This window comes from Oncorhynchus masou, chromosome 29 (assembly GCF_036934945.1).
Source record: "Oncorhynchus masou masou isolate Uvic2021 chromosome 29, UVic_Omas_1.1, whole genome shotgun sequence".
Lineage (NCBI taxonomy): Eukaryota > Metazoa > Chordata > Actinopteri > Salmoniformes > Salmonidae > Oncorhynchus > Oncorhynchus masou.
The window spans coordinates 99,624,533-99,651,050 of NC_088240.1; the positions used below are offsets into that span (position 1 = coordinate 99,624,533).

A 26,518-nucleotide genomic window follows, 5' to 3' on the forward strand; every position below is an offset into this window, starting at 1 on the left:
CTTGGTCCTGTAAGGGACCAATCAGAAGCACTTGGTCCTTTAAGGGACCAATCAGAAGCACTTGGTCCTGTAAGGGACCAATCAGAAGCACTTGGTCCTGTAAGGGACCAATCAGAAGCACTTGGTCCTGTAAGGGACCAATCAGAAGCACTTGGTTCTGTAAGTGGCTCTGGATAAGAGTCTCTAACTGCCAGACATGTAGGAGTCTCTGCATTTTGTCTGAAGTTTTAGCTAAAACACAGTCTCAGAATACATATCAAATAGAAATAGGCATCTCTGTCGAGTTATTTTTAACATTTACATTGCAAAAACATAAAAAGCGAGCAAAATGTTTGACAAATCTTTATTTTATCAAGTTCATTTAAAATCACAATAACATAAAATATAAACCATGTGCTTTTTTTTAAAAGCGTGTGCCATTTCTAATAAAAAACCAAAGTAGGGAACAATGATTGAGTTGATGGTGGAAAACCTCCTCCTGGCCCAGCACTGAGGTTACTCTGAAAAGTTCATCAGTAGGTCCACTGACCAAAACCCCATATAAACCCTGTCACATGACACCAGCCATGCCAACTCTTCAAGTTGTACTGGGCATCAAATTCAGTCAAATGTTTCTAGTCTGCTAGCTCTACGCAGACCCCCAGAGGATAGGATATAGAGCTGTAGTCTGCTAGCTCTATGCAGACCCCCAGAGGATAGGATATAGAGCTGTAGTCTGCTCCATGCAGACCCCCAGGGGATAGGATATAGAGCTGTAGTCTGCTAGCTCCATGCAGACCCCCAGGGGATAGGATATAGAGCTGTAGTCTGCTAGCTCTATGCAGACCCCAGAGGATAGGATATAGAGCTGTAGTCTGCTAGCTCTATGCAGACCCCCAGAGGATAGGATATAGAGCTGTAGTCTGCTAGCTCCATGCAGACCCCCAGGGGATAGGATATAGAGCTGCAGTCTGCTCTATGCAGACCCCCAGAGGATAGGATATAGAGCTGTAGTCTGCTAGCTCCATGCAGACCCCCAGGGGATAGGATATAGAGCTGTAGTCTGCTAGCTCCATGCAGACCCCCAGGGGATAGGATATATGAATGAGACGTTGGGACGTTGCCAGGAGTGGAACCAATGAGACGTTGCCAGGAGTGGAACCAATGAGACGTTGCCAGGAGTGGAACCAATGAGACGTTGCCAGGAGTGGAACCAATGAGACGTTGCCAGGAGTGGAACCAATGAGACGTTGCCAGGAGTGGAACCAATGAGACGTTGCCAGGAGTGGAACCAATGAGACGTTGCCGGGCCTGAAGCAGTGCTCTATCTAGAGATTAGGGTGCCATATTGGACAATGGCTTCATAGTTCATTCTTCCATATGACCTTTAGCAGTGCTCCAGTACGGGCCACACTACAGATGCAGTGACCCAGCAGTCCTCACTGACCCAGAGCAGCAGTCCTCCCTGACCCAGACCAGCAGTCCTCCCTGACCCAGACCAGCAGTCCTCCCTGACCCAGACCAGCAGTCCTCCCTGACCCAGACCAGCAGTCCTCCCTGACCCAGACCAGCAGTCCTCCCTGACCCAGACCAGCAGTCCTCACTGACCCAGACCAGCAGTCCTCACTGACCCAGACCAGCAGTCCTCACTGACCCAGACCAGCAGTCCTCTTGGCCAGTCAGGGCAGGGCCTCACCAGTCAGCTGGATAGCGATGTTTCCACTGGTATCCGTCTGAACCAACAGCAGGCTGGAGTGGTTGCCAGTTACAACCGGCTTGAACTGGACTGGCAGGTGGATGTAGCGTTGGGATCTGGAGGGCAGAGAGAAACGGGAAGAAATCAAAACATGGACTAAGTATGTACGGGTTAGAAACACAGACAGAGAGGCAGACAGAGAGGCAGACAGAGAGGCAGACAACGCAGACAGAGAGGCAGACAGAGAGGCAGACAACACAGACAGACAGAGAGGCAGACAGAGAGACAGACAAGAGAGGCAGACAAGAGAGGCAGACAAGAGAGGCAGACAAGAGAGGCAGACAAGAGAGGCAGACAAGAGAGGCAGACAACACACAGACAGAGAGGCAGACAACACAGACAGACAGAGAGCAGACAACACAGACAGACAGAGAGGCAGACAACACAGACAGACAGAGAGGCAGACAACACAGACAGAGAGGCAGACCATACAGACAGACAGAGATAGCGGCAGACCATACAGACAGAGAGGCAGACCATACAGACAGAGAGGCAGACCATACAGACAGAGAGGCAGACAATACAGACAGAGAGGCAGACAATACAGACAGAGAGGCAGACAGAGGCAGACAACACAGACAGAGGGCAGACAGAGAGGCAGACAATACAGACAGAGAGGCAGACCACACAGACAGAGAGGCAGACCACACAGACAGAGAGGCAGACCACACAGACAGAGAGGCAGACAATACAGACAGAGAGGCAGACAATACAGACAGAGAGGCAGACAATACAGACAGAGAGGCAGACAATACAGACAGAGAGGCAGACAATACAGACAATACAGACAGAGAGGCAGACAATACAGACAGAGAGGCAGACAACACAGACAGAGAGGCAGACTGAGAGGCAGACAACACAGACTGAGGCAGACAACACGGACTGAGAGGCAGACAACACGGACTGAGGGCAGACAACACGGACTGAGAGGCAGACAACACGGACGGAGGCAGACTTTGAGCTGTGATTGTTGTTAGAACAGTGTCACCTGACAGGTGCAGTACAGGAAGCACCAAATCTCACATTGGGAAGAAGGAAATTCTGTGATAAAAATGTAGCAACAAACGTTAATTCCACATGGCGATGACGTGTGAATGACAGACGCTATGCACCATGGGAGGAGTCAGGACATGCAGCAAGGAGCCATTCGCCACACAGCACCTACACCAGCGCCACCACACCTACTTCAGTAGACAACACGGTGACCTGCTGTCCAAACCCTCTCAGGCCCAGAGCCTGATCAACACAATGACCTGCTGAGAGGCAGACAACACGGACTCAGACCCGGAGAGCCTGACCAACACAGGACCTGCTGTCCAGAGCTCTCAGACCCAGAGCCTGACCAACACAGGACTGGCCTGCTGTCCAGAGCCTGACCAACACAGTGGCCTGCTGTCCAGAGCCTGACCAACACAGTGGCCTGCTGTCCAGAGCCTGACAACACAGTGACCTGCTGTCCAGAGGCCTGACCAACACAGTGACCTGCTGTCCAGACAACACGGACTGAGAGGCAGACAACACGGACTGCTGTCAGACACTCTCAGACCCAGAGCCTGACCAACACAGTGGCCTGCTGTCAGACAACCCTCTGACCCAGAGCCTGACAACACAGTGGCCTGCTGTCCAAACCCTCTGACCCAGAGCCTGACCAACACAGTGGCCTGCTGTCCAGGCAGACAACAGGCCCAGAGCCTGACCAACACAGTGGCTGCTGGCCAGACACTCTCAGTCCCAGAGCCTGACCAACACAGTGACCTGCTGTCCAGACACTCTCAGACCCAGAGCCTGACCAACACAGTGGCCTGCTGTCCAGACACTCTCGGACCCAGAGCCAGACCAACACAGTGACCTGCTGTCCAGACACGGACTCAGATCCAGACAACCTGACCAACACAGTGGCCTGCTGTCCAGACGCTCTCAGGCCCAGAGCCTGACCAACACAGTGGCCTGCTGTCCAGACAACTCGGACCAGAGCCTGACCAACACAGTGACCTGCTGTCCAGACAACTCTCAGACCCAGAGCCTGACCAACACAGTGACCTGCTGTCCAGACACTCTCAGACCCAGAGCCAGACCAACACAGTGGCCTGCTGTCCAGACGCACGACCCAGAGCCTGACAACACAGTGGCCTGCTGTCCACGCTGAGAGGCAGACCAACACAGTGACTGCTGTCAGACGCTCTCAGACCCAGAGTCTGACCAACACAGTGACCTGCTGTCCAGACACTCTCAGGCCCAGAGTCTGACCAACACAGTGGCCTGCAGACACTCACGGGCCCAGAGTCTGACCAACACAGTGGCCTGCTGTCCAGACACTCTCAGGCCCAGAGTCTGACCAACACAGTGGCCTGCTGTCCAGACACTCTCAGACCCAGAGCCTGACCAACACAGTGACCTGCTGTCCAGAGCCTGACCAACACAGTGACCTGCTGTCCAGACACTCTCAGGCCCAGAGCCAGACCAACACAGTGACCTGCTGTCCAGGAACACCAAATCCCAGAGCCTGGGAAGAAGGGGAAATTCTCAAACCCTAGCACCCAGAGCCTGACCAACACAGTGGCCTGCTGTCCAATGACACGCTATGCACCATGAGGAGTCAGGACAACACAAGTGGCCATTCGCCACCCAGAGCCTGACCAACACAGTGGCCTGCTGTCCAAACCCTCTGACCCAGAGCCTGACCAACACAGTGGCCTGCTGTCCAGACACTCTCAGGCCCAGAGCCTGACCAGTGACCTGCTGTCCAGACACTCTCAGGCCCAGAGCCTGACCAACACAGTGACCTGCTGTCCAGACACTCTCAGACCCAGAGCCAGACCAACACAGTGACCTGCTGTCCAGACGCTCTCAGGCCCAGAGCCAGACCAACACAGTGACCTGCTGTCCAGACGCTCTCAGGCCCAGAGCCTGACCAACACAGTGACCTGCTGTCCAGACACTCTCAGGCCCAGAGCCTGACCAACACAGTGGCCTGCTGTCCAGACGCTCTCAGACCCAGAGCCTGACCAACACAGTGGCCTGCTGTCCAGACGCTCTCAGACCCAGAGCCTGACCAACACAGTGACCTGCTGTCCAGACGCTCTCAGACCCAGAGCCTGACCAACACAGTGACCTGCTGTCCAGACACTCTCAGACCCAGAGCCTGACCAACACAGTGACCTGCTGTCCAGACCTCTCAGACCCAGAGCCTGACCAACACAGTGGCCTGCTGTCCAGACACTCTCAGGCCCAGAGTCTGACCAACACAGTGGCATGCTGTCCAGACGCTCTCAGACCCAGAGCCTGACCAACACAGTGACCTGCTGTTCAGACCCAGAGCCTGACCAACACAGTGACCTGCTGTCCAGACACTCTCAGACCCAGAGCCTGACCAACACAGTGACCTGCTGTCCAGACGCTCTCAGACCCAGAGCCTGACCAACACAGTGACCTGCTGTCCAGACGCTCTCAGACCCAGAGCCTGACCAACACAGTGACCTGCTGTCCAGACGCTCTCAGACCCAGAGCCTGACCAACACAGTGGCCTGCTGTCCAGACGCTCTCAGACCCAGAGCCTGACCACAGTGACCTGCTGTCCACAGTGACCAACACAGCCTGCTGTCCAGACACTCTCAGACCCAGAGCCTGACCAACACAGTGACCTGCTGTCCAGACACTCTCAGGCCCAGAGCCTGACCAACACAGTGACCTGCTGTCCAGACACAGTGACCAACACAGTGGCCTGCTGTCCAGACACTCTCAGGCCCAGAGCCTGACCAACACAGTGACCTGCTGTCCAGACGCTCTCAGGCCCAGAGCCTGACCAACACAGTGGCCTGCTGTCCAGACACTCTCAGGCCCAGAGCCTGACCAACACAGTGACCTGCTGTCCAGACACTCTGACCTGCTGTCCAGACCCAGAGAGCCTGACCAACACAGTGACCTGCTGTCCAGACACTCTCAGACCCAGAGCCTGACCAACACAGTGGCCTGCTGTCCAGACGCTCTCTGACCCAGAGCCTGACCAACACAGTGGCCTGCTGTCCAGACCTGCTGTCCAGACGCTCTCAGACCCAGACCAACACAGTGACCTGCTGTCCAGACACTCTCAGACCCAGAGTCTGACCAACACAGTGACCTGCTGTCCAGACACTCTCAGGCCCAGATCCTGACCAACACAGTGGCCTGCTGTCCAGACGCTCTCAGACCCAGAGCCTGACCAGACACAGTGGCCCAGACGCTGCTGTCCAGACGCTCTCAGACCCAGAGCCTGACCAACACAGTGGCCTGCTGTCCAGACGCTCTCCCAGACGCTCTCAGACCCAGAGCCTGACCTCAACACAGTGACCTGCTGTCCAAACCCTCAGACCCAGAGCCTGACCAACACAGTGACCTGCTGTCCAGACGCTCTCAGACCCAGAGCCTGACCAACACAGTGGCCTGCTGTCCAGACACTCTCAGGCCCAGAGTCTGACCAACACAGTGGCATGTCCCAGAGCCTGTCCAGACGCTCTCAGACCCAGAGCCTGACCAACACAGTGACCTGCTGTTCAGACCCAGAGCCTGCTGTCCACCAGACAGAGCCTGACCAACACAGTGACCTGCTGTCCAGACACTGACCAACACAGTGACCTGCTGTCCAGACCCAGAGCCTGACCAACACAGTGACCTGCTGTCCAGACGCTCTCAGACCCAGAGCCTGACCAACACAGTGACCTGCTGTCCAGACACTCTCAGACCCAGAGCCTGACCAACACAGTGACCTGCTGTCCAGACGCTCTCAGACCCAGAGCCTGACCAACACAGTGACCTGCCCAGACACTGCCCAGAGCCAGACCAACACAGTGACCTGCTGTCCAGACACTCTCAGACCCAGAGCCTGACCAACACAGTGGCCTGCTGTCCAGACACTCTCAGACCCAGAGCCTGACCAACACAGTGGCCTGCTGTCCAGAGCCTGACCAACACAGTGGCCTGCTGTCCAGACACTCTCAGGCCCAGACCAACACAGTGACCTGCTGTCCAGAGCCTGACCAACACAGTGACCTGCTGTCCAGACGCTCTCAGACCCAGAGCCTGACCAACACAGTGACCTGCTGTCCAGAGCCTGACCAACACAGTGGCCTGCTGTCCAGACACTCAGACCCAGAGCCCCAACACAGTCCTGAGCTTCCACAGCATTAGACCCAGAGCCTGACCAACACAGTGACATGCTCACACCCTCTGAGCTTCCACAGTTACACATAACAGCACCAATCACAGCCTTTCAGTACATCATAGCCTGGTCCCAGACCTGGTTGTGCCGTCATGGTCTAGCTCTGTGGCCAGGCTAACCAGGACACTGATTACAGAAGAGGAATGACAGTCACCAAGCGGCGTGGACTCACCTGAGGGAATATTTGTAATGCTTGATGTGGAAGGGCTCTTTAGGGGTTAGGAACACCAGCTGCAACATCAGACAAGCTCAACATCAAATCCATGCAATGCAAAGCATTCTGGGTAGTTATCACATCAATCACAGTTCATGCAATTATTCTGTGTGTGTGTTGCTCACCACATGCGTTTCCAAGGAGTTGTTTCTCATGTTGACCTTCAGTGTGCTGGTCTCCCCCACCCTGGTAGGGGGAATGAGTAGTGGTCATGGGGGCGTATACACCCCTACACAGAGCCCCCTCCTGACTGGAACACACAACATCATCCACACATTTAACATCGACCTGAACCTTCCTCCTCCATGGGGCTCGGAGCTTCCTGACTGGACCTTCCTCCTCCATGGGGCTCTGAGCCCTGAACCTTCCTCCTCCATGGGGCTCCCCCCTACACAGAGCTTCCTGAACATCTACCTGAACCTTCCTCCTCCATGGGGCTCTGAGCTTCCTGAACCTTCCTCCTCCATGGGGCTCTGAGCTTCCTGAACATCTTCCTCCTCCTCCTCCATGGGGCTCTGAGCTTCCTGAACCTTCCTCCTCCATGGGGCTCTGAGCTTCCTGAACCTTCCTCCTCCATGGGGCTCTGAGCTTCCTGAACCTTCCTCCTCCATGGGGCTCTGAGCTTCCTGAACCTTCCTCCTCCATGGGGCTCTGAGCTTCCTGTACCTTCCTCCTCCATGGGGCTCTGAGCTTCCTGAACCTTCCTCCTCCATGGGGCTCTGAGCTTCCTGAACCTTCCTCCTCCATGGGGCTCTGAGCTTCCTGAACATCTACCTGAACCTTCCTCCTCCATGGGGCTCTGAGCTTCCTGAACCTTCCTCCTCCATGGGGCTCTGAGCTTCCTGACCATTTATCTTCCAGAACAAATCTGAGCTATATCTGAACCTTCCTCCTCCAGCTAGTTAGCCAGCTGACTAACTAGCTGGCTAACTAGTGCTCCCTGTTCTGTGATTCATCCTCCACTGTGCTCTGGACTGTGGAGGATCGACCTTGTTTTTCTATTCATCACTAGCGAGACCTGACTGCCAGGCATCACTAGTAGTGAGACCTGACTGCCAGGCATCACTAGCGAGACCTGACTGCCAGGCATCACTAGCGAGACCTGACTGCCAGGCATCACTAGCGAGACCTGACTGCCAGGCATCACTAGCGAGACCTGACTGCCTTCATCACTCCATGAGACCTGACTGCCAGAACCTTCATCACTCCATGAGACCTGACTGCCAGGCATCACCTGAGACCTGACTGCCAGGCATCACTAGCGAGACCTGACTGCCAGGCATCACTCTGAGCTTCCTGAACTGCCAGGCATCACTAGTGAGACCTGACTGCCAGTCCTTACCCAGTCATCACTAGTGAGACCTGACTGCCAGTCCTTACCCAGCTCATCACTAGTGAGACCTGACTGCCAGTCACCTTCCTCCCAGTCATCACTAGTGAGACCTGACTGCCAGTCCTTACCCAGTCATCACTAGTGAGACCTGACTGCCAGTCCTTACCCAGTCATCACTAGTGAGACCTGACTGCCAGTCCTAGTTCGACCTGACCAGTCATCACTAGTGAGACCTGACTGCCAGTCCTCAGTCATCACTAGTGAGACCTGACTGCCAGTCCTTACCCAGTCATCACTAGTGAGACCTGACTGCCAGTCCTTACCCAGTCATCACTAGTGAGACCTGACTGCCAGTCCTTACCCAGTCATCACTAGTGAGACCTGACTGCCAGTCCTTGACCCAGTCATCACTAGTGAGACCTGACTGCCAGTCCTTACCCAGTCATCACTAGTGAGACCTGACTGCCAGTCCTTACCCAGTCATCACTAGTGAGACCTGACTGCCAGTCCTTACCCAGTCATCACTAGTGAGACCTGACTGCCAGTCCTTACCCAGTCATCACTAGTGAGACCTGACTGCCAGTCCTTACCCAGTCATCACTAGTGAGACCTGACTGCCAGTCCTTACCCAGTCATCACTAGTGAGACCTGACTGCCAGTCCTTACCCAGTCATCACTAGTGAGACCTGACTGCCAGTCCTTACCCAGTCATCACTAGTGAGACCTGACTGCCAGTCCTTACCCAGTCATCACTAGTGAGACCTGACTGCCAGTCCTTACCCAGTCATCACTAGTGAGACCTGACTGCCAGTCCTTACCCAGTCATGCCCCCATCTGCAACCGGGTCAGGTCTTCTCCTGGTCTTAAAGGCTTCAGTCTTCACCAGAGAACAGTTTGCTTCCTGAGGAGCCACCTCTGGACCAACCTTCACACCCTGAAACACACCACCATCATCATCATGGCCACCCTCCACGCCAGTCACCCTCCACGTTACCCTCCACGCCACAGTCACCCTCCACGTTACCCTCCACGCCACAGTCACCCTCCACGTTACCCTCCACGCCACAGTCACCCTCCACGTTACCCTCCACGCCACAGTCACCCTCCACGTTACCCTCCACGCCACAGTCACCCTCCACGCCACAGTCACCCTCCACGCCACAGTCACCCTCCACGCCACAGTCACCCTCCACGCCACAGTCACCCTCCACGCCACAGTCAACCTCCACGCCACAGTCAACCTCCACGCCACAGTCACCCTCCACGCCACAGTCACCCTCCACGCCACAGTCACCCTCCACGCCACAGTCACCCTCCACGCCACCGCCATAATGATGTCCTATAACAGTCTCCTGGCAGTATAATGATGTCCTGTAACAGTCTCCTGGCAGTATAGTGATGTCCTATAACAGTCTCCTGGCAGTATAGTGATGTCCTATAACAGTCTCCTGGCAGTATAGTGATGTCCTATAACAGTCTCCTGGCAGTATAATGATGTCCTGTAACAGTCTCCTGGCAGTATAGTGGTGTCCTATAACAGTCTCCTGGCAGTATAGTGATGTCCTATAACAGTCTCCTGGCAGTATAGTGATGTCCTATAACAGTCTCCTGGCAGTATAGTGATGTCCTATAACAGTCTCCTGGCAGTATAGTGATGTCCTATAACAGTCTCCTGGCAGTATAATGATGTCCTGTAACAGCCTCCTGGCAGTATAGTGATGTCCTGTAACAGTCTCCTGGCAGTATAATGATGTCCTATAACAGTCTCCTGGCAGTATAATGATGTCCTATATCAGTCTCCTGGCAGTATAATGGTGTCCTATAACAGTCTCCTGGCAGTATAATGATGTCCTATAACAGTCTCCTGGCAGTATAATGATGTCCTATAACAGTCTCCTGGCAGTATAATGATGTCCTATAACAGTCTCCTGGCAGTATAATGATGTCCTATAACAGTCTCCTGGCAGTATAATGATGTCCTATAACAGTCTCCTGGCAGTATAATGATGTCCTATATCAGTCTCTTGGCAGTATAATGATGTCCTATATCAGTCTCTTGGCAGTATAATGATGTCCTATATCAGTCTCTTGGCAGTATAATGATGTCCTATATCAGTCTCTTGGCAGTATAATGATGTCCTATATCAGTCTCTTGGCAGTATAATGATGTCCTGTAACAGTCTCCTGGCAGTATAGTGATGTCCTATAACAGTCTCCTGGCAGTATAGTGATGTCCTATAACAGTCTCCTGGCAGTATAGTTATGTCCTATAACAGTCTCCTGGCAGTATAATGATGTCCTATAACAGTCTCCTGGCAGTATAATGATGTCCTATAACAGTCTCCTGGCAGTATAATGATGTCCTATAACAGTCTCCTGGCAGTATAATGATGTCCTATAACAGTCTCCTGGCAGTATAATGATGTCCTATAACAGTCTCCTGGCAGTATAATGATGTCCTATAACAGTCTCCTGGCAGTATAATGATGTCCTATATCAGTCTCTTGGCAGTATAATGATGTCCTATATCAGTCTCTTGGCAGTATAATGATGTCCTATATCAGTCTCTTGGCAGTATAATGATGTCCTATATCAGTCTCTTGGCAGTATAATGATGTCCTGTAACAGTCTCCTGGCAGTATAGTGATGTCCTATAACAGTCTCCTGGCAGTATAGTGATGTCCTATAACAGTCTCCTGGCAGTATAGTTATGTCCTATAACAGTCTCCTGGCAGTATAATGATGTCCTATAACAGTCTCCTGGCAGTATAATGATGTCCTATAACAGTCTCCTGGCAGTATAATGATGTCCTATAACAGTCTCCTGGCAGTATAATGATGTCCTATATCAGTCTCCTGGCAGTATAGTGATGTCCTATAACAGTCTCCTGGCAGTATAGTGATGTGCTATATCAGTCTCCTGGCAGTATAATGATGTCCTATATCAGTCTCCTGGCAGTATAGTGATTGCGTCCTACCTGACAGGTCGCTCCTACCAGGTGGCGTGGCGAGAATCTGTCTCCTCGCCACGCGCTCTCACCACTGGTGTCCCCCAGGGCTCTGTTCTAGGCCCTCTCCTATTCTCGCTATACACCAAGTCACTTGGCTCTGTCATAACCTCACATGGTCTCTCCTATCATTGCTATGCAGACGACACACATTAATCTTCTCCTTTCCCCCTTCTGATGACCAGGTGGCGAATCGCATCTCTGCATGTCTGGCAGACATATCAGTGTGGATGACGGATCACCACCTCAAGCTGAACCTCGGCAAGACGGAGCTGCTCTTCCTCCCGGGGAAGGACTGCCCGTTCCATGATCTCGCCATCACGGTTGACAACTCCATTGTGTCCTCCTCCCAGAGCGCTAAGAACCTTGGCGTGATCCTGGACAACACCCTGTCGTTCTCAACCAACATCATGGCGGTGGCCCGTTCCTGTAGGTTCATGCTCTACAACATCCGCAGAGTACGACCCTGCCTCACACAGGAAGCGGCGCAGGTCCTAATCCAGGCACTTGTCATCTCCCGTCTGGATTACTGCAACTCGCTGCTGGCTGGGCTCCCTGCCTGTGCCATTAAACCCTACAACTCATCCAGAACGCCGCAGCCCGTCTGGTGTTCAACCTTCCCAAGTTCTCTCACGTCACCCCGCTCCTCCGCTCTCCACTGGCTTCCAGTTGAAGCTCGCATCCGCTACAAGACCATGGTGCTTGCCTCACGGAGCTGTGAGGGGAACGGCACCGCAGTACCTCCAGGCTCTGATCAGGCCCTACACCCAAGCAAGGGCACTGCGTTCATCCACCTCTGGCCTGCTCGCCTCCCTACCATTGAGGAAGTACAGTTCCCGCTCAGCCCAGTCAAAACTGTTCGCTGCTCTGGCCCCCCAATGGTGGAACAAACTCCCTCACGACGCCAGGACAGCGGAGTCAATCACCACCTTCCGGAGACACCTGAAACCCCACCTCTTCAAGGAATACCTAGGATAGGATAAGTAATCCTTCTCACCCCCCCCCTTAATGATTTAGATGCACTATTGTAAAGTGGCTGTTCCACTGGATGTCAGAAGGTGAATTCACCAATTTGTAAGTCGCTCTGGATAAGAGCGTCTGCTAAATGACTTAAATGTAAATGTAATGTAAATGTGATGTCCTATATCAGTCTCCTGGCAGTATAGTGATGTCCTATAACAGTCTCCTGGCAGTATAATGATGTCCTATATCAGTCTCCTGGCAGTAGAATGATGTCCTATAACAGTCTCCTGGCAGTATAATGGTGTCCTGTAACAGTCTCCTGGCAGTATAATGATGTCCTATAACAGTCTCCTGGCAGTGTAATGATGGTCTATAACAGTCTCCTGGCAGTATAGTGATGTCCTGTAACAGTCTCCTGGCAGTATAATGATGTCCTATAACAGTCTCCTGGCAGTATAATGGTGTCCTGTAACAGTCTCCTGGCAGTATAATGATGTCCTATAACAGTCTCCTGGCAGTATAATGGTGTCCTGTAACAGTCTCCTGGCAGTATAATGGTGTCCTGTAACAGTCTCCTGGCAGTATAATGATGTCCTATAACAGTGTCCTGGCAGTATAGTGATGTCCTATAACAGTCTCCTGGCAGTATAGTGATGTCCTATAACAGTCTCCTGGCAGTATAGTGATGTCCTGTAACAGTCTCCTGGCAGTATAGTGATGTCCTATAACAGTCTCCTGGCAGTATAATGATGTCCTATAACAGTCTCCTGGCAGTATAATGATGTCCTATATCAGTCTCTTGGCAGTATAATGATGTCCTGTAACAGTCTCCTGGCAGTATAGTGATGTCCTATAACAGTCTCCTGGCAGTATAGTGATGTCCTATAACAGTCTCCTGGCAGTATAATGATGTCCTATAACAGTCTCCTGGCAGTATAATGATGTCCTATATCAGTCTCTTGGCAGTATAATGATGTCCTGTAACAGTCTCCTGGCAGTATAGTGATGTCCTATAACAGTCTCCTGGCAGTATAGTTATGTCCTATAACAGTCTACCTCTACAGTCTCCTGGCAGTATAATGATGTCCTATAACAGTCTCCTGGCAGTATAATGATGTCCTATATCAGTCTCCTGGCAGTATAGTGATGTCCTATAACAGTCTCCTGGCAGTATAGTGATGTCCTATATCAGTCTCCTGGCAGTATAATGATGTCCTATATCAGTCTCCTGGCAGTATAGTGATGTCCTATAACAGTCTCCTGGCAGTATAGTGATGTCCTATAACAGTCTCCTGGCAGTATAGTGATGTCCTATATCAGTCTCCTGGCAGTATAATGATGTCCTATAACAGTCTCCTGGCAGTATAATGATGTCCTATATCAGTCTCCTGGCAGTATAATGATGTCCTATAACAGTCTCCTGGCAGTATAATGATGTCCTATAACAGTCTCCTGGCAGTATAATGATGTCCTATAACAGTCTCCTGGCAGTATAATGATGTCTCCTGGCAGTATAATGATGTCCTATAACAGTCTCCTGGCAGTATAGTGATGTCCTATAACAGTCTCCTGGCAGTATAGTTATGTCCTATAACAGTCTACCTCTACAGTCTCCTGGCAGTATAATGATGTCCTATAACAGTCTCCTGGCAGTATAATGATGTCCTATATCAGTCTCCTGGCAGTATAGTGATGTCCTATAACAGTCTCCTGGCAGTATAGTGATGTCCTATAACAGTCTCCTGGCAGTATAATGATGTCCTATAACAGTCTCCTGGCAGTATAATGATGTCTCCTGGCAGTATAATGATGTCTCCTGGCAGTATAGTGATGTCCTATAACAGTCTCCTGGCAGTATAGTGATGTCCTATAACAGTCTACCTCACAGTCTCCTGGCAGTATAATGATGTCCTATAACAGTCTCCTGGCAGTATAATGATGTCCTATAACAGTCTCCTGGCAGTATAATGATGTCCTATAACAGTCTCCTGGCAGTATAATGATGTCCTATAACAGTCTCCTGGCAGTATAGTGATGTCCTATAACAGTCTCCTGGCAGTATAATGGTGTCCTGTAACAGTCTCCTGGCAGTATAATGATGTCCTATAACAGCCTCCTGGCAGTATAGTGATGTCCTATAACAGTCTCCTGGCAGTATAGTGATGTCCTATAACAGTCTACCTCTACAGTCTCCTGGCAGTATAATGATGTCCTATAACAGTCTCCTGGCAGTATAATGATGTCCTATAACAGTCTCCTGGCAGTATAATGATGTCCTATAACAGTCTCCTGGCAGTATAATGATGTCCTATAACAGTCTCCTGGCAGTATAGTGATGTCCTATAACAGTCTCTTGGCAGTATAATGATGTCCTATAACAGTCTCCTGGCAGTATAATGATGTCCTGTAACAGTCTCCTGGCAGTATAATGATGTCCTATAACAGTCTCCTGGCAGTATAGTGATGTCCTGTATCAGTCTACCCACAGTGCCACAGAGCTGGAAGCGTATCCTGGTCTTGTGCTGAGGCTCGGCCACTGGGTGACACTCCAGGTCCCAGAACTGAGCATAGTCCCCTCGGTCCCTGGGCAGGAAGGTGATGGGCACCTGGAGGAGAGGAGACATCAACAACACCATCATGGTCAAAGCCCTACAGGACATCCCATTGACCAAAGACACATTGTTCTGGGGACCAGGGGTGTGACTGGGTGGTCAAACCCTAATAAAGATATGTTCTGGGTGACCAGTCAGTAAAGCCCCCTAATAAAGACATGTTCTGGGGACCAGGGGTGTGACTGGGTAAAGCTGGGTGGTCAGTAACCCTAATAAAGATGTTCTGGGGACCAGGGGTGTTCTGGGTGGTCACCAGGTTCTGGGGACCAGTGTGGGTAAAGCTGGGTGGTCACTGGGGACCAGGGTGTGACTGGGTAAAGCTGGGTGGTCAGTAACCCCCTAATAAAGACATGTTCTGGGGACCAGGGGTGTGACTGGGTAAAGCTGGGTGGTCAGTAACCCTAATAAAGACATGTTCTGGGGACCAGGGGTGTGACTGGGTAAGTAACCCTGACATGTTCTGGGGGGGTCAGTAAAGCTGGGTGGTCCCTAATAAAGATATGTTCTGGGGACCAGGGTGTGACTGGGTAAAGCTGGGTGGTCAGACATGTTCTGGGGAACCCCCTAATAAAGACATGTTCTGGGGACCAGGGGTGTGACTGGGTAAAGCTGGGTGGTCAGTAACCCTAATAAAGACATGTTCTGGGGACCAGGGGTGTGACTGGGTAAAGACATGTTCTGGGGACCAGGGGTGACTGTAACCCCCCTAATAAAGACATGTTCTGGGGACCAGGGGTGACTGGGTAAAGCTGGGTAAAGACATGTTCTGGGGACCAGGGGTGGTCAGTAACCCTAATAAAGACATGTTCTGGGGACCAGGGGTGTGACTGGGTAAAGCTGGGTGGTCAGTAACCCCCCTAATAAAGACATGTTCTGGGGACCAGGGGTGTGACTGGGTAAAGCTGGGTGGTCAGTAACCCTAATAAAGCCATGTTCTGGGGACCAGGGGTGTGACTGGGTAAAGCTGGTCAGTAACCCTAATAAAGACATGTTCTGGGGACCAGGGGTGTGACTGGGTAAAGCTGGGTGGTCAGTAACCCTAATAAAGACATGTTCTGGGGACCAGGGGTGTGACTGGGTAAAGCTGGGTGGTCAGTAACCCTAATAAAGACTGTTCTGGGGACCAGGGGTGGTCAGTAACCCCCTAATAAAGACATGTTCTGGGGACCAGGGGTGTGACTGGGTAAAGCTGGGTGGTCAGTAACCCTAATAAAGACATGTTCTGGGGACCAGGGTGTGACTGGGTAAAGCTGGGTGGTCAGTAACCCTAATAAAGACATGTTCTGGGGACCAGGGGTGTGACTGGGTAAAGCTGGGTGGTCAGTAACCCTAATAAAGACATGTTCTGGGGACCAGGGGTGTGACTGACTGGGTGGTCAAACCCCTAATAAAGCTGTTCTGGGGACCAGGGGTGGTCAGGGTGGTCAAACCCTAATAAAGATATGTTCTGGGGACCAGGGGTGTGACTGGGTAAAGCTGGGTGGTCAGTGGTTCACCAGTAAAAGCTGGGGGTCCCCTAATAAAGACATGTTCTGGGGACCAGGGTGTGACTGGGTAAAGCTGGGTGGTCAGTAACCCTAATAAAGACATGTTCTGGGGACCAGGGGTGACTGGGTAAAACCCCCCTAATAAAGCCATGTTCTGGGGACCAGGGGTGTGACTGGGTAAAGCTGGTTGGTCAGTAACCCTAATAAAGATATGTTCTGGGGACCAGGGGTGTGACTGGGTAAAGCTGGGTGGTCAGTAACCCTAATAAAGACATGTTCTGGGGACCAGGGGTGTGACTGGGTAAAGCTGGGTGGTCAGTAACCCTAATAAAGACATGTTCTGGGGACCAGGGGTGTGACTGGGTAAAGCTGGGTGGTCAGTAACCCTAATAAAGACATGTTCTGGGGACCAGGGGGGTGACTGGGTAAAGCTGGGGGTCAGTAACCCTAATAAAGACATGTTCTGGGGACCAGGGGTGTGACTGGGTAAAGCTGGGTGGTCAGTAACCCTAATAAAGACATGTTCTGGGGACCAGGGTGTGACTGGGTAAAGCTGGGTGGTCAGTAACCCTAATAAAGATATGTTCTGGGGACCAGGGTGTGACTGGGTAAAGCTGGGTGGTCAGTAACCCTAATAAAGCCATGTTCTGGGGACCAGGGGTGTGACTGGGTAAAGCTGGGTGGTCAGTAACCCTAATAAAGCCATGTTCTGGGGACCAGGGGTGTGACTGGGTAAAGCTGGGTGGTCAGTAACCCTAATAAAGACATGTTCTGGGGACCAGGGGTGTGGGTAAAGCTGGGTCAAACCCTAATAAAGCTGGGGGACCAGGGTGGTCTGGTTGGTCAGTAACCCTAATAAAGACATGTTCTGGGGACCAGGGGTGTGACTGGGTAAAGCTGGGTGGTCAGTAACCCTAATAAAGACATGTTCTGGGACCAGGGGTGTGACTGGGTAAAGCTGGGTGGTCAGTAACCCTAATAAAGCCATAGGTAGGGGTAGAGATGGAGTAATCACCTGCATCTTGTGGTATGCTCCCAGGGTGCCAGAGACTCTGGGACACCTGAAGGCTGTGTAGGTGGCCCGGTACACATCCCCACTGCCGTCCACCCCCTTCACATAGGGAGGGGCGAAGGAAGACAGGTACCACCTCACCTGCTCTCCTCTGTTCTCCACCTCCACAGAGGACTCTGGCGAAGGAAGGGACAGCTTTAGATCAAAACACTGGAAACAGGAACATTCTTCAAGAACATACACAGCATGTTGGTGTTATCTAGAGGGGAAATAGGGCTATTGACTGGCAACTGCAAACTCCAGAGGTTATAGATGTGTCCCAACGCTGAGGTTATAGATGTGTCCCAACGCTGAGATTATAGATGTGTCCCAACGCTGAGATTATAGATGTGTCCCAACGCTGAGATTATAGATGTGTCCCAACGCTGAGATTATAGATGTGTCCCAACGCTGAGATTATAAATATGTCCCAACGCTGAGATTACAGATATGTCCCAACGCTGAGATTACAGATATGTCCCAACGCTGAGATTACAGATATGTCCCAACGCTGAGATTATAGATATGTCCCAACGCTGAGATTATAGATGTGTCCCAATGCTGAAATTATAGGTATGTCCCAACGCTGAGTAACTCTGGGAGCCAGAGATTATAGATGTGTCCCAATGCTGAGATTATAGGTATGTCCCAATGCTGAGATTATAGGTATGTCCCAACGCCGAGATTATAGGTGTGTCCCAACGCCGAGATTATAGATGTGTCCCAACGCCGAGATTATAGATGTGTCCCAACGCTGAGATTATAGATATGTCCCAATGCTGAGATTATAGATATGTCCCAATGCTGAGATTATAGATGTGTCCCAATGCTGAGATTATAGATGTGTCCCAATGCTGAGATTATAGGTATGTCCCAATGCTGAGATTATAGGTATGTCCCAACGCCGAGATTATAGGTATGTCCCAACGCCGAGATTATAGGTATGTCCCAACGCCGAGATTATAGGTATGTCCCAACGCCGAGATTATAGGTATGTCCCAACGCCGAGATTATAGATGTGTCCCAACGCCGAGATTATAGATGTGTCCCAATGCTGAGATTATAGATGTGTCCCAATGCTGAGATTATAGATGTGTCCCAATGCTGAGATTATAGATGTGTCCCAATGCTGAGATTATAGATGTGTCCCAATGCTGAGATTATAGATGTGTCCCAATGCTGAAATTATAGGTATGTCCCAATGCTGAGTAACACTGGGAGCCAGAGATTATAGATGTGTCCCAATGCTGAGATTATAGATGTGTCCCAATGCTGAGATTATAGATGTGTCCCAAAACTGAGATTATAGATGTGTCCCAATGGTGAGATTATAGGTATGTCCCAACGCTGAGTAACGCTGGGAGCCAGAGATTATAGATGTGTCCCAATGCTGAGATGTGTCCCAACGCTGAGTAATGCTGGAGGTCAGAGATTATAGATATGTCCCAATGCTGAGATTATAGATATGTCCCAATGCTGAGATTATAGATGTGTCCCAATGCTGAGTAACGCTGGGAGTCAGAGATTATAGATGTGTCCCAACGCTGAGATTATAGATGTGTCCCAACGCTGAGCAACGCTGGGAGTCAGAGATTATAGATGTGTCCCAACGTTGAGCAACGCTGGGAGTCAGGGCGTCTCCTACCTGAGGTTTCTCCTGAGGGCGTGGCAGGAAACACGATGGTACGGTTACTGATCTCTACAGTGGCTGGAGCTGTCCTGGTCAGGGGGGGTTGGCCTGCAGGGGGCAGCATGGCGGTGGGCATGGGGCTAGCAGTCTGAGGAGGAAGGGGGGCTAGGCTCCGGTCTGCTGGGGCCGTTGATACATCCAGAGCCAGGTCCTGACGGATCTGGACTTTGATGAACTGGACAGCAGGAGGACAGAAAATAACATCAAGACATTGAGGGGCCCCACCACATCAAGACATTGAGGGGCCCCACCACATCAAGACATTGAGGGGCCCCACCACATCAAGACATTGAGGGGCCCCACCACATCAAGACATTGAGGGGCCCCACCACATCAAGACATTGAGGGGCCCCACCACATCAAGACATTGAGGGGCCCCACCACATCAAGACATTGAGGGGCCCCACCACATCAAGACATTGAGGGGCCACCACATCAAGACATTGAGGGGCCACCACATCAAGACATTGAGGGGCCCCACCACATCAAGACATTGAGGGCCCCACCACATCAAGACATTGAGGGCCCCACCACATCAAGACATTGAGGGCCCCACCACATCAAGACATTGAGGGCCCCACCACATCAAGACATTGAGGGGCCCCACCACATCAAGACATTGAGGGGCCCCACCACATCAAGACATTGAGGGGCCCCACCACATCAAGACATTGAGGGGCCCCACCACATCAAGACATTGAGGGGCCCCACCACATCAAGACATTGAGGGGCCCCACCACATCAAGACATTGAGGGGCCCCACCACATCAAGACATTGAGGGGCCCCACCACATCAAGACATTGAGGGCCCCACCACATCAAGACATTGAGGGGCCCCACCACATCAAGACATTGAGGGGCCCCACCACATCAAGACATTGAGGGGCCCCACCACATCAAGACATTGAGGGGCCCCACCACATCAAGACATTGAGGGGCCCCACCACATCAAGACATTGAGGGGCCCCACCACATCAAGACATTGAGGGGCCCCACCACATCAAGACATTGAGGGGCCCCACCACATCAAGACATTGAGGGGCCCCACCACATCAAGACATTGAGCGGCCACCACATCAAGACATTGAGGGCCACCACATCAAGACATTGAGGGCCCCACCACATCAAGACATTGAGGGGCCACCACATCAAGACATTGAGGGGCCCCACCACATCAAGACATTGAGGGGCCCCACCACATCAAGACATTGAGGGGCCCCACCACATCAAGATATTGAGGGGCCCCACCACATCAAGATATTGAGGGGCCCCACCACATCAAGATATTGAGGGGCCACACCACATCAAGACATTGAGGGGCCCCACCACATCAAGATATTGAGGGGCCCCACCACATCAAGATATTGAGGGGCCACACCACATCATATCAAGACATTGAGGGGCCCACAACATCATCACTACCTTCTGTTGATCGTCACACTGGACATAGATTTGGCCACTCCATGGAAACATGGATGTCCTGGTTGCTAGGGACGGATTAGGACTGATGAGGATCTGGAGGTGGCACCTGGGAACAAAAAACTATGGTGAAACACCCCGAGTACTATAGTCACCTGGTAAAACACCCCTAGTACTATAGTCACCTGGTAAAACACCCCTAGTACTATAGTCACCTGGTAAAACACCCCTAGTACTACAGTCACCTGGTAAAACACCCCTAGTACTACAGTCACCTGGTGAAACACCCCTAGTACTACAGTCACCTGGTAAAACACCCCTAGTACTACAGTCACCTGGTAAAACACCCCTAGTACTACAGTCACCTGGTAAAACACCCCTAGTACTATAGTCACCTGGTAAAACACCCCTAGTACTACAGTCACCTGGTAAAACACCCATAGTGATACAGTCACCTGGTAAAACACCCCTAGTACTACAGTCACCTGGTAAAACACCCCTAGTACTATAGTCACCTGGTAAAACACCCCTAGTACTATAGTCACCTGGTAAAACACCCCTAGTACTACAGTCACCTGGTCAAACACCCCTAGTACTATAGTCACCTGGTAAAACACCCCTAGTACTATAGTCACCTGGTAAAACACCCCTAGTACTACAGTCACCTGGTAAAACACCCCTAGTACTACAGTCACCTGGTAAAACACCCCTAGTACTATAGTCACCTGGTAAAACACCCCTAGTACTAGAGTCACCGGGTAAAACACCCCTAGTAATACAGTCACCTGGTAAAACACCCCTAGTAATACAGTCACCTGGTAAAACACCCCTAGTACTACAGTCACCTGGTAAAACACCCCTAGTACTATAGTCACCTGGTAAAACACCCCTAGTACTACAGTCACCTGGTAAAACACCCCTAGTACTACAGTCACCTGGTGAAACACCCCTAGTACTACAGTCACCTGGTAAAACACCCCTAGTACTACAGTCACCTGGTAAAACACCCCTAGTAATATAGTCACCTGGTAAAACACCCCTAGTACTACAGTCACCTGGTAAAACACCCCTAGTACTACAGTCACCTGGTAAAACACCCCTAGTACTACAGTCACCTGGTAAAACACCCCTAGTACTACAGTCACCTGGTAAAACACCCCTAGTAATATAGTCACCTGGTAAAACACCCCTAGTACTAAAGTCACCTGGTAAAACACCCCTAGTACTACAGTCACCTGGTAAAACACCCCTAGTACTATAGTCACCTGGTAAAACACCCCTAGTGATACAGTCACCGGGTAAAACACCCCTAGTAATACAGTCACCTGGTAAAACACCCCTAGTAATACAGTCACCTGGTAAAACACCCCTAGTACTACAGTCACCTGGTAAAACACCCCTAGTGATACAGTCACCTGGTAAAACACCCCTAGTACTATAGTCACCTGGTAAAACACCCCTAGTACTACAGTCACCTGGTAAAACACCCCTAGTACTATAGTCACCGGGTAAAACACCCCTAGTACTAGTCACCTGGTAAAACACCCCTAGTACTACAGTCACCTGGTAAAACACCCCTAGTACTACAGTCACCTGGTAAAACACCCCTAGTACTATAGTCACCGGGTAAAACACCCCTAGTACTACAGTCACCTGGTAAAACACCCCTAGTACTACAGTCACCTGGTAAAACACCCCTAGTACTACAGTCACCTGGTAAAACACCCCTAGTACTACAGTCACCTGGTAAAACACCCCTAGTAATACAGTCACCTGGTAAAACACCCCTAGTACTACAGTCACCTGGTGAAACAACCCTAGTACTACAGTCACCTGGTAAAACACCCCTAGTACTACAGTCACCTGGTAAAACACCCCTAGTGATACAGTCACCTGGTAAAACACCCCTAGTACTACAGTCACCTGGTAAAACACCCCTAGTAATACAGTCACCTGGTAAAACACCCCTAGTAATATAGTCACCTGGTAAAACACCCCTAGTACTACAGTCACCTGGTAAAACACCCCTAGTACTACAGTCACCTGGTAAAACACCCCTAGTACTATAGTCACCTGGTAAAACACCCCTAGTGATACAGTCACCTGGTAAAACACCCCTAGTACTATAGTCACCTGGTAAAACACCCCTAGTACTACAGTCACCTGGTAAAACACCCCTAGTGATACAGTCACCTGGTAAAACACCCCTAGTACTACAGTCACCTGGTAAAACACCCCTAGTACTACAGTCACCTGGTAAAACACCCCTAGTAATATAGTCACCTGGTAAAACACCCCTAGTACTACAGTCACCTGGTAAAACACCCCTAGTAATATAGTCACCTGGTAAAACACCCCTAGTACTACAGTCACCTGGTAAAACACCCCTAGTAATACAGTCACCTGGTAAAACACCCCTAGTACTACAGTCACCTGGTAAAACACCCCTAGTAATATAGTCACCTGGTAAAACACCCCTAGTGATACAGTCACCTGGTAAAACACCCCTAGTACTACAGTCACCTGGTAAAACACCCCTAGTACTACAGTCACCTGGTAAAACACCCCTAGTACTACAGTCACCTGGTAAAACACCCCTAGTACTATAGTCACCTGGTAAAACACCCCTAGTGATACAGTCACCTGGTAAAACACCCCTAGTACTATAGTCACCGTCCGAGGCCCCCTACCGCGGTTCTATCTAGAAGGCCGCGTTGAGGCGTACCGGTCACCGTCCGAGGCCCCCTACCGCGGTTCTATCTAGAAGGCCGCGTTGAGGCGTACCGGCCACCGTCCGAGGCCCCCTACCGCGGTTCTATCTAGAAGGCCGCGTTGAGGCGTACCGGTCACCGTCCGAGGCCCCCTACTGCTGGCCAGCACAACACAAAGCTGTGTGTGTGTGTGTGTACATACTGTGGTTCTATAACTCCATGTTGAGGGGTAACAGTGAGACAGTGGGCTGGCCAGGACAACTCAAAGCTGTGTGTGTGTGTGTGTGTGTGTGTGTGTGTGTGTGTGTGTGTACATACTGTGGTTCTATAACTCCATGTTGAGGGGTAACAGTGAGACAGTGGGCTGGCCAGGACAACTCAAAGCTCAGCTCTCTGGATGATGAGTGGTTCTGGATCAGGACATGTCTGGTGTTTGAGGCTCCGTCTGGACAACACACATTATAAACCAAAGGGTTTCATTATATTCTATTAAAAACTACAACAACAAAAAACATTTCATGAACAGAAAATCTGGAGCGTCAATGTTTCTGTCCTGAGAGACTTGCTCAGACTGCAAAGAGCACAGAGTTAAACAGTGAGATGATAATACTGACTGATAGTGGGAGAGGTGAGGACCAGCTGTTCAGGCTGGAGGCTCCAGGAGTCCCTGTGGTCCCCTGCTTCTGTCCCCGTCCCAGAGGCCTCTGTCCTGGGTAACGCGGGGCCTTGAGGACCCTTCACAGGCAGTACATCCAGAGACACGTTGCTGATGTGACGGTCTGAGTTCCCAAAACCACTACAACATAAGACAACAACATTATATAACCACTAACACCACCACTACAACGTTATATAACCATTAACACCACCAATACAACATTATATAACCGTTAACACCACCACTACAACGTTATATAACCATTAACACCACCACTACAACGTTATATAACCATTAACACCACCACTACAACATTATATAACCATTAACACCACCACTACAACGTTATATAACCATTAACACCACCACTACAACGTTATATAACCATTAACACCACCACTACAACGTTATATAACCATTAACACCACCACTACAACATTATATAACCATTAACACCACCACTACGTTATATAACCATTAACACCACCACTACAACATTATATAACCATTAACACCACCACTACAACATTATATAACCATTAACACCACCACTACAACATGATAAGACAACATTATATAACCATTAACAACACCACTACAACGTTATATAACCATTAACACCACCAATACAACATTATATAACCGTTAACACCACCACTACAACGTTATATAACCATTAACACCACCACTACAACGTTATATAACCATTAACACCACCACTACATTATATAACCACTAACACCACCACTGCATTATATAACCATTAACACCACCACTACAACATTATATAACCATTAACACCACCACTACAACGTTATATAACCATTAACACCACCACTACAACGTTATATAACCATTAACACCACCACTACAACATTACATAACCATTAACACCACTACTACAACATTATATAACCACTAACACCACTACAACATTATATAACCATTAACACCACCACTACAACATTATATAACCATTAACACCACTACAACGTTACATAACCATTAACAGCCTGTATGTTCTAAGCAGAGAAACACTCTAGAAACCAAATGAGATGAAAACATTCGTATGATTACGTTCTTTCCTAAAGGTATGACATTCAGTCCCAGTACCTGTCAGCCTCTGAGCCTCTCCTGGTGACAGCTTGGGGGGGCTGGACATGGGGGTCAGTCCTTCCAGAGTCCAAGGTCTCTGTGCTGCCCAGCACTGACAACACCACCTTATTCAGGTTCCCATAGAACAACTGGGCCTGGTTGGGGCTCTGGGGCAGATCGTAGGCTGGAGACAACAGCATGGGAAATCATGAGCTGAACATAGTGAGTCAAGTCAACACACACACACAGTTGATGTCAGAAGTGTACATACACCTTAGCCAAATACATTTAAACTCAGTTTTTCCATAATTCCTGACATTTAATCCTAGCAAAAAAAATATGTCTTAGGTCAGTTAGGATCACCACTATTTTAAGAATGTGAAATGTCAGAATAATAGTAGAGAATGGTTTATTTCAGTTTTTATTTCTTTCATCACATTCCCAGTGGTTCAGAAGTTTACATACACTCAATTAGTATTTGGTAGCATTGCCTTTCAATTATTTAACTTCGGTCAAACGTTTCAGGTAGCTTTCCACAAGCTTCCCACAATAAGTTGAGCGATTTTTGCCCATTCCTCCTGACAGAGCTGGTGTAACTGAGTCAGGTTTGTAGGCCCCATTCCTCCTGACAGAGCTGGTGACTGAGTCAGGTTTGTAGGTCTCCTTGCTCGCACACGCTTTTTCAGTTCTGCCAACAAATATTCTATCCGATTGAGGTCAGGGCTTTGTGATGGCCACTCCAATACCTTGACTTTGTTGTCCTTAAGCCATTTTGCCACAACTTTGGAAGTATGCTTGAGGTCATTGTCCATTTGGAAGACCCATTTGTGACCAAGCTTAACTTCCTGACATGTCTTGAGCTGTTGTTTCAATAAATACACATTTTACTTCTCATGATGCCATCTATTTTGTAAAGTGAACCAGTCCCTCCTGCAGAAAAGCACCCCCACAACATGATGCTGCCACCCCCGTGCTTCACAGTTGGGATGGTGTTCTTCGGCTCTCAAGCCCACCACTTTTTCCAAAAACATATCGATGGTCATTATGGCCAAACAGTTCTATTTTTGTTTCATCAGACCAGAGGACATTTCCCCAAAGTATGATCTTTGTCCTCATGTACAGTTGCAAACTGTAGTCTGGCTTTTTATGGTGGTTTTGGAGCAGGGGCTTCTTCCTTGCTGAGCGGCCTTTCAGGTTATGTTGTATTAGGACTTGTTTTACTGTGGATATAGATACTTTTGTACCAATTTCCTCCAGCATCTTCACAAGGTCCTTTGCTGTTGTTCTGAGATCGATTTGCACTTTTCGCACCAAAGTACGTTCATCTCTACTATTGTTTGTACAGATG

At 50.1% G+C, this 26,518-nt stretch overlaps 1 protein-coding gene across 1 annotated transcript in view; it reads right to left on the minus strand.

Moving 5' to 3' along the window:
- Positions 1–329: 329 nt before the first annotated feature.
- LOC135519876 (centrosomal protein of 192 kDa-like) overlaps positions 330–26,518 on the minus strand; it is a 77,062-nt gene continuing 50,873 nt past the window's right edge. The window contains 12 exon segments of the mRNA XM_064945077.1: positions 330–1,791; positions 7,102–7,160; positions 7,269–7,393; positions 7,558–7,985; positions 9,295–9,410; positions 14,934–15,053; positions 17,562–17,734; positions 19,243–19,462; positions 20,710–20,815; positions 23,736–23,862; positions 24,032–24,213; positions 25,189–25,354. Coding sequence (XP_064801149.1) covers positions 1,659–1,791; positions 7,102–7,160; positions 7,269–7,393; positions 7,558–7,985; positions 9,295–9,410; positions 14,934–15,053; positions 17,562–17,734; positions 19,243–19,462; positions 20,710–20,815; positions 23,736–23,862; positions 24,032–24,213; positions 25,189–25,354 — 1,955 coding nt within the window. The 3' untranslated portion in view covers positions 330–1,658.